The sequence below is a fragment of the Musca vetustissima genome, unplaced genomic scaffold (assembly GCF_032173495.1).
Source record: "Musca vetustissima isolate MV318-11 ecotype Yass unplaced genomic scaffold, APGP_CSIRO_Mvet_v1 utg2975, whole genome shotgun sequence".
Taxonomy (NCBI): Eukaryota; Metazoa; Arthropoda; class Insecta; order Diptera; family Muscidae; genus Musca; species Musca vetustissima.
Window position 1 is genome coordinate 110,785 of NW_026880042.1, and position 9,625 is coordinate 120,409.

The 9,625-nt window shown below is 28.0% G+C and overlaps 1 protein-coding gene across 1 annotated transcript; it reads left to right on the plus strand.

The window, feature by feature from the left end:
* Positions 1-201: 201 nt before the first annotated feature.
* On the plus strand, positions 202-9,625 carry LOC133325341 (putative uncharacterized protein DDB_G0268364). The gene is made up of 3 exons (XM_061534127.1): positions 202-213; positions 5,095-5,501; positions 8,146-9,625. The coding sequence occupies exons 1-3, from the start codon at positions 202-204 to the stop codon at positions 9,623-9,625; spliced, it is 1,899 nt and encodes a 632-aa protein (XP_061390111.1).

Consider the following 9,625-nt stretch of genomic DNA (forward strand, 5'->3'; position numbering starts at 1 on the left):
CGTATAAATATGGAGGGTATTTTATTTACATAAATTTGAAAACACACATGTGTGGTCTATAAATTTAGTTTTCAAATGTAATGGACATTGACCCAAACTGATTTGCAAAAAAAAAAAAAAATACGAACGAGATGTTTTATTTAGTACGTGTACAGGGGCAAGTTTGTTGCCTAAGTCTTTTGATTTAATTGAGATAAAGAGATGACTTTCAAGGTAAATATAGAGCAAATATTTAACATATAATAAAATAAATAATTGAATTATTTTTTTATGGGGCCTTAAAGGGATGTTTATCATAAAAAAATTGGACTTCGTACTCAAAAAATCTCTGACTTTTTATTTTTTTTAACCAAAAAATTGCTTACCAATATAGGTAATTGTCCTTGTTTTTCTTTTTAATTTATCATTAGGATATATATGTTTGTCCATAACAATTTCCGTAACGTTTGTTTTAAGTTTATGTAGCTGTTTTTTTTTTCAAGACACTTGTAATTGGCTTTTGTGTGAAAAAAATGGCCAGACAAGTTCATTGCTACCCCAATGGAGTTTGAAGATTAACTAAAAGAAGAAACCTCCCCACACACATACACACTCTCACACATATATACCCTAATATATTTAAAGCCTGCAGCCTATTAGTCATATTTGTGTAAACAGCATTTTTTTTCAAATGCAAGCCCATGGCTTAAATGCCTATTATAATTACTTTTGAAAAGAAAAAAAAACACACACAAGTGTTAATTATTTTGGCATATCCAATAATTTAGAAAATGTGTGTGTACGTTCGCAAGCTTCCTCTCTCTCATTAGTTGTGTTAAGTCCATGGGTGCCACGAGTAATTAATTAAATGGACTAGGCACCAAGCCAAGGCAAAAAAAGATATAAAAAATTGCCTTTGGTTTCAATTCTAGTTCCAACAATATGTTATACATTGGTTAAATTAAAACTTAGCAATCTGGTGTGTCAATATCAATTTAAATATTGCAACACATTTAATTGCTAATAATTTTATGGCATTACAAATGAAATTAATAATAGAAGATCAAAAATAAATCAATAAACTTATTTTTTTCGTATAGAGATTTTTTGATATAATAATTTTTTTCTATAAGAAGAAATCTCTTTATGATATTTTTTCTAAATAAAAAATAATTTTTTTCTATACGAAATAAAAAAATTGAATAAATTTTAAAATAAAATATTTTTTTCTATACCTAAAATATCACAAATAACTTTTATATAAGAAGAAATCTATTATTGATATTTGTTGTAAATCAACAATTAAAAATTATTTTTTATACGAAATAGAAAAATTTTGGATTTTTTTGCAATAAAAAAAATTAAATATTATTTTTTTATACTAAAAGAAAAATTAAGAAATTTTTTTTGCACTAAAAAATTAAATTACTTTTTTCTATACCTAAAAAATCACAAATATATATTTTTTTAATTAAAAAAATTATTTCTGATAATAATATTTTTTTAGCACAAAAAATTTCTAGTTAAAAAAATATATCATTTTTATCAAAAATGTTCGATTATGATATTTTATATTTCCCATAATTTCTAAATATTTTTTTCTGTGAATATAAAATATCATCAGGGTTGCATTTTAAATCATTATTAATTTTTATTCAATAACTAATCTCTCTTTCAATGACCACAAACATTTCATGTTCGTTTATTAAGTCTTTCGTCTTCTATGAGAAATTAAATTATTGTTTGAGTTCGTTTCTTAAGTCTTTCCATTTACTGTAAATATTCTTTTGTAATTACATTTAAATAATTTTTAATGAGAGTAGCAGAAGATGTTCGTTTCTTAAGTCTTTTGTTTTTATTTAAACGTCTACAAGAGAGTTGTGATTGTTTGCTTTTGGGAAAGAGAAATGACAATTTCTCTCAGTCATTGTTATTCATCTGAGTATATTTTCTCTCTACATTTCCAATTAGAAAAATAACAGTTTGTTTCTTAAGTCTTTGATAATATCCTCTGTATATTCACTGAGAGAATTAAAGAGAGAGGTTACAGATTGAATAGTCAAGTTTGTTTCTTAAGTCTTTAGATTCATTCGAAAAATGGGGTATATGAACAACTTTGATAACAAAAAAATATTTTTTCTATGGAAAAATAATATTTTCCATAGAGAAAATAGAAAAAAATTGAACAAAATTTTATAAATTTTCTATAGCAAAAATTATAGAAAAAAAAATTATTATTTTTGAATTTTTTATAGAAAATAATTTATAATTTTTTCTGTAGAAAAATATAATTTGTCTGTAGAAAAATTTTTTCTACAAAAAAATATAATGTTTTCTATAAAAAAAAATAATGTTTTTTAGAAAAATATAATTATAGAAAAATATAATTTAAAAAATATAATATAGAAAAATATAATTTTTTTTTATAAAAAAATATAATTTTTTTTTATTTCCTATTAAATAAATTATTTATAGAAAAAAAATATAAATATCATTATATTTTAATACAATTTAAAAAAAAAAATGTATAATTTATTTTGTTCATCGTCTCAAGGCTCCCATCTTCATTTTTTTCTATTCGCTCGTCCATCTAATGACCATTGGATTTGCAATAGATCATCGAAATAGTTCACATGTATTTGTAATGGCAACTGGTTTTCCAATTGACTTTGTCTTATGTCGGTCTGTCTACCTCTAATTTTTTTTTTTTTTTTTTTTTTTGCTTGGCTTATTTTTTACTTATATGTTTTCTTTTTTTATTGTGAAGACCACAACAGCCGCTGCAATAGAAATGTTGCATGCATGCGTTTTATTTCTGATTTGTTGTGTAAGTTTGTTGTTGCTGTTGCCGTTTTACACATATTCATATTTAACCGAACAAAATTGTAGGCTGTAATTTTGGTTAGATTTTAGTTGTGGTGGCTGTTTGTTAGTTTTTGTTTTTTAAATGACAGCGTCAGAAAGTTGCGTCATCTGAAAAAATAGGAAAAAGAGAAGCAAAAAAACAGAAAAAAACGAAAGGAGAAAGAAAATAAAATTAACAGCTGTTGTGGCCAGAGTTTTGACAGAAATGCGACATGCAACCAACCGCAAATTAATTAGGAGACAACATTAAATAACAAAATAATTAATAATATAGAAAAATATTATTTTTTTTTTTTTTTTTAGAAAATATATTATTTTTTTATAAAACATATTATTTTTTCTATAGAAAAATATTAATTCTTTATTAATTTCAATATAACAAATTTTTTTTTTATAGAAAAGTATTAATTTTTTTCTATACAAAAATATTAATTTTTTCCTATAGAAATAAAATGAAAATTATTATTTTTTTTCTATAGAGAAATATTAATTTTTTTCTATAGAAAAATATTTTTTTTCTATAGAAAAAATATTAATTTTTTTCTATAGAAAAAATATTATTTTTTTATTAAAAAAAATTTTTTTCTGTAGAAAAAATATTAGAAAAAATAATTTTTTTTTTATAGAAAAATTTTATTTTTTTTATAGAAAAAAACCTATATATTTTTTTTTAAAAAAGTATTAATTTTTTTGCTATAGAAAAATATTAATTATTTTTTCTTTTATAGAAAAATATTAATATTAAAAATTATTAATATTTTTCTATAGAAAAATTTTAATTTTTTATAAAAAAAATAAAAATTTAATTTTTTCTATAGAAAAATTTTTTTTTAATTAAAATTTTATTTTTTTCCATACAAAAAATATTAATTTTTTTCCATACAAAAAATATTAATTTTTTTCTATACAAAAAATATTAATTATTTTCTATAGGATTTTTTTTTTCTATAGACAATATTTTTTTTTCTATTTTTTATATTTTCCTCCCTCTGTGACCAATAATAATATGTTTGTTTCTTAAGTCTTTTGATTGCATTAAAAACTTTGAGGGAATGTTCATCAAGTTCGTTGCTTAAGTCTTTCATTTATTCATATACACTCCATCTCAGTCCTGTAGTAATAAAAGGCCACAAGATGAAAATTAAGAAGTTCGTTTCTTAAATCTTTTGTTTTGTTTAGAAATGCCTCTCTATTCACCCCCAAATAGCCACTAAAGGGAAAAGAGAAAAAATCTCCCTGAGAGTCTCTCTCTTTGAATTGTGAAAACATAGCGGGAATTCTGTGATGTTTGTTGCTTAAGTCTTTAAGGTATGCTCAAAGGGAACTCTTCTCAGTGGTACTGAGAGAGCAATAACGGTGATCTATGACTAATGAGAATACTATCTCTTAAGTTTCTCGTTTAATGGGGAGATTTTCTCTTCCATCCCTAACAAAAGGAAGGCAAATTTATGTGTATTAAATTAAAAAGTTTCTTTCTTAAGTCTTTCATTAAAAATTGTCTTTTTAATGATTTCTTGTGTGCATTCACTTCCTCATTCTTCTTACCAGTTTTTATTTCACCCAAAAATCAAAGATAAGCTTCCTGACCGAAAAATACCCCCATAAGTTTTGGGGAGGTTATAAGAAAGAGGTGGTGGTTTTTGAAAATTATTACGTGGTGGTCGGAACATTGTGTAAGACCATGCAAACATACTCAGACACACATACCCAAATTCGAACTTATGCAAACTTTGCAGACCACCTATATTTCCTGTTTTATCTTGACTGGAAATTATGCCAGCGGGACAGAAAGGTTAGGCAAACTTTGGGTAACCAAAAAAAAAAATCATCCAAATTAACCTGTCAAGGAATTGGTTTAGTGAACCAGATTTCCAGTAAAAAGACAAATGAAGGTTTGAGTTTATGTGGATCTGGCAACACTTTGTCGAATTTCCTGCCCCCTCCTTTTGTAAATAAAGAAGAAGTGCAAAACAAAAGATCAAAAACATTGAAAAATCAAATCGAAAGTTTACGTTCAATGCACGTTGCAGCATTGGCCGAACATTCAGCCTAACATCCAATCAGCCAAGCGATCAAAGCACATGGCTAAATGGACAAGATTGACTTGTTGCAGGCAATGGTCAATGCAATGTGGCCATTAAAATGAATTGTTTGTTATTGTTTTTCTTTTTTCAACTTACGTATACGTAATAAGTTTTTTTCAATTTTTTTATTTATTTGTTGTTTGTTTTTGTTTATTTGTCATTCCAGTGCTGTTTATTAGTTTTACTTTTAACGGAATATGGTCATGCAGCCAATAAATCTTCAAATACCAAAGATACCAAAGCAACATCGACAGCAACAGTAGCAGCATCAACCACTACGACGCCGACTACGTCGCCAATACCAGCCTCAGCAAAGTCCAACGACAAACTCTCATATCCCAAAAAGGTCAACACTTCAAAGAAACGTCCATCGAAATCTACGTCGCTCAAGAAGGTAGCCGATATAACGGATAAATTTAAAGATTTGCCCGCAGATGATTTGGCCTTTATCAAAGAACTGGACAAACAATTTAAACAGCACGGCGGCAAGGTGAAAATCAAGGTAGAAAATGATAATGCCACCACGGTGTCAACGTCGAAGAACAGTAAGAGGACCATTGAGGGGGAATTGGGGTGAGTAAAATGGAAAAAAACATATATATTTTTATTTAAAAAAAGAAAATTTGTAGAAAATAATCAAAATTTGTTTCTAATAGGAAAAAATTTAATTTTTCCATATAAGAAAAATTAGATTTTTAATAGGAAAAAATTCTCATTTTTTCTAATAGGTAAAAATATAAATTTTTTTCTAATAGGAAAAAATATAAATTTTTTTCTAATAGGAAAAAATATAATTTTTTTTTTAAAAGGAAAATCGACATTTTATTCTTTTTGGAAAAATTGAAATTTTTTCTTATTTGAAAAGTAATTTTTTCTAATAGGAAAAATTGGATTTTTCTTAGCGGAAAACTTAATTAATTTTTTTCTAATAGGAAAATCGACATTTTATTCTTTTTGGAAAAATTGAAATTTTTTCTTATTTGAAAAGTAATTTTTTTCTAATAGGAAAACCTGAAATTTTTTTCTCATGGGAAAAATTGATTTTTTTATAATTTTTTTACAGAAAAAAATGAATTTTTTCTTAATTTTTTATTTGTTTCTTTTAGGAAAAAATCAATGTTTTTTCTTATGGGAAAAATCTGCCTTTTCTGATTGGGAAAAATCTGTATTTTTTCAGATAGGAAAACAGTATTTTTTCAGATAAGATAATTTCTATAATAAGAAAAAATTATATTTTTCCAATAAGGAAAAAATCGTATTTTCCAATAAGGATAAAATAACAATTTTCTTAGAAGATAATTTTCCTAATAAGAAAAAATTGACATTTTTTTCAATAAGGAAAAACTGGTCTTTGTTCCAATAAGGACATATTTATATATTTTTCCAATAAGAGAATTTCTTTTCATTGGAAAAAAGGGAAAATGTATTTCTTTCTTATATAACAAAACGTATCATTTCTTGTCGGAAAAACTGTATATTTTCTGATAGGAAAAAAATTTATATTTTTCTATAGGAATCAAATCGAAAATGTTTTTTTATAAGATCAAACTTATATTTTTTTATAGATAAAATTTGATTTTTTTCTTACAAACATTTTCTTATTTTTTCTTATAGGAAAAAATCAATGTTTTTTCTTATAAGAAAAAAAATTTTTAGTTTTTCAAATAGAACAAAATCTGATTTTTTTTCTGATTGGAAAAAATCTGTATTTTTTCAGATAGGAACAAATTGGATTTTTCCAAACAGGAAAATTATTTTAATAAGAAAAATAAACAAAAAAATTTGTTTTCCCCATAAGGAAAAAATTGGTATTTTTCTTAGAGGATATTTTTTCTAATAAGGAAAAAATTTGCGTTTTTCCAAAATGAAAAACAATTCGTGTTTTTTCCAATAAGAAAAACACTAATATTTTTTCCAATAAGAAACCAAATTTTACTTTTTGCAATGAGAAAAAAATTATTTTTCCAATAAGAAATTTATTTTTTTGCAATGATAAAAAAATTATATTTTTCCAATAAGAAAAAAATAGAAATTTTTCTTAGAAGATTTTTTTAATAAGGAAAAATTTGTGTTTTTTTTCAATAAAAAAATTGGAATTTTTTTAAATCAGTAATTTTTCTAATAAGAAAAAACGATGTTTTTTTTATTCTTACAAGAAAATATTGTCAGGAAAAATGGAAGAATTTTTTATAATTTTCCTATATATGAATCTGAATTTTTTTTTTTTTGTCTTATAGGAAACACGTTATTTTTTTCTTATAGGAAACAAATGATATTATTTCTTACAGGAAATAAAATATTTTTTTCTTATAGAAAAAATTAATATTTTTTTCTTATAGAAAAAAATTAGATTAGTTTTATTTTTTCCGATAGGAAAATATTTGTATTTTTCTTATTAGGAAAACAGGTTTAATTTTATTGGAAAAAATATCCCTTTTTATAGGAATTTTTTTTCTTATAGGAAAATATTTTTTTCTTATAGGAAAAAATCAGTTTTCTTATTGGAAAAATTATCCTTTAAAAAATAGTTTTTGTCTTATAGGAAAAAGGGTTTTCCTTATTATTATTCTTATTGGAAAGTCGGTATATTCGGATATTTTTCTTTCTTTATGGTAATGTTATTTATATTTTTCTTATTGGAAAAATCCATATTTTTTCTTATTGAAAAATTTGTTTCTTATGGGAAAAATCGGAATAATTCTCTTATAGGGTTTATTCTTATATGAAAGCACGGTCTTTTTTATAATAGTTTTTTTTATATAGGAAAAAATATATTTTCTTATAAGAAAAAAATCCGCTATGTCGGAGACTTCAGGTCTACTATATGTCTTAGTTCTGTAGGGTACCTTACAGTAATTTCCTCTAGTCTTCTCTATGGCCATATAAGGTCTCAAGACTTTATATGGCTATAGAAGACATCAGGTTTTCCACAAGACGTCAATCTTTATATAGAAGCAATAGAAGTCAGGTCAGGTATTCTATATGTTAATAGAAAACCTCAAGTCGCCGATATGAATGCAGAAGTCCTGAGATCTTCTATTTTTCTATTGCTATAAATCTTCTATATGGCTATGAATCCCTCAGACCTTCTTTATGGCTCTGGAATATTTAAATTCTTCCTGATAGCTATGGAAGCCTTCATATCTTCTTTATGGCTTCTGAAAACCTCAAAAATTCTAAAATTAATTTTCCCATTCTATATTTCCCCTCTTTCCAGCTATGGCTATGCACAAAACGGCTACGACTACAGTCCACCAAAATTTGAATTCTACCCCTATTCCCAGAAGGATATACCCAGTGATGCTCCAAAATATTTCTTACCCAATGGTAAGACTGAAGTTACCGTAGAACCTTCCTTCTCATATGAATTGAAACCCCAAACCTATGTTCAGCATAATGGTGGTAATGCTCAAGTCGATTTGCCACATCCAGGAGAGGAACAAGTTTTAAATGAGCCACAGCAGCACCACATCCCCGAACAGCCACACCAGCAACAACAATATGAAGAACCGGTTATTGTTTTACGTATACCCGGACCGGCGAAATATGCCTCACATTTGCAAACGTTGCTGCAACAATATTTGGAAATTCGTGCTGCACAATATTTGCGGATTTTGGAGGAAGCGGAACAGCAGCGTCAACATCAGCAGCACCACCAACAACATGAACAGCATCAGCAGCAACAGTTGCAGGAAATTGATTATGCTCAACATGCTGGTCATGTGGAAGATGTACCCACCCCAGCTCCCGTGGAATATAATCAGGAATATCAGCAACACCACCAACAACAGCAGCTGCAATATGAACCTCAGCCCCAATATCCCGCCATTGATGATGTCTATCAGACCTATAAATATAAACATCCCAATCACCCCGAACAGGCTCAGCAACCGGAAAGTCCAGTCCAAAGTTATTATCAAGCACCAGAACCGCAAAAACAACAACACTATGCCCCACAACCGGAACAGCCTCAGTATTATTATGCCCATCAACAGGAATATGCCCAGCCCGAAGGGCCACCAGCCATGTATCAGCATGTCTTCTTGATTTCCATGACTCCCCAGGCCGTCAACGATTATGAGCATCAACAACAATTGCAGCAGCCGCAACAACAACATGAAGAGCCATCACAACCCATCTATGTTCCCGCACAACCTGTTGCCGATTTGGGAGATCATCACGCCCTGCCCATCACGGAAAATAATCCACGCCCCTCCCACACCAAAGTCATCTTCACACATAACCCTGAACATGCTGGGACGGATTACAACAATATGTACCCCTTGCCCTCCATTAAGCCCAATGAACGCCATGCTCCCCACTCCGTCCCTGACTATCATCAGGACCATCAACAACAATTGCAGGCCTATCATCAGCAGCAGCAGGAATCTCAAGAGTCGCTGCAACACTATCAACACCACCAACAACAACAAGTTCAAGTTCCGCAAAAGCAAGCTCAAGAACAACCACAACAAGTCGTGGCCATAACCCAAAGACCCTTCAATTATCATGCCCATGGCACCAAGCCTCGGGCTCGTGGCCGCACAAATTACAAGCGCAAGGCCTCCGGCACTGCGGACACCACCAAAGCCGATCAAGTCCTGGAGAAAATCAACGATTATGTTCGTGAGAAATTTGGTGCTGAGACAGGTTCAGCGTCGGAATATAGGACCACCCAAGTGATAAGCAAGAAATGA

Coding starts and splice junctions, on each gene's coding strand:
- LOC133325341 (XM_061534127.1), top strand. Junction 5,502..8,145: donor ACCATTGAGGGGGAATTGGG/GTGAGTAAAATG, acceptor CCCTCTTTCCAG/CTATGGCTATGCACAAAACG.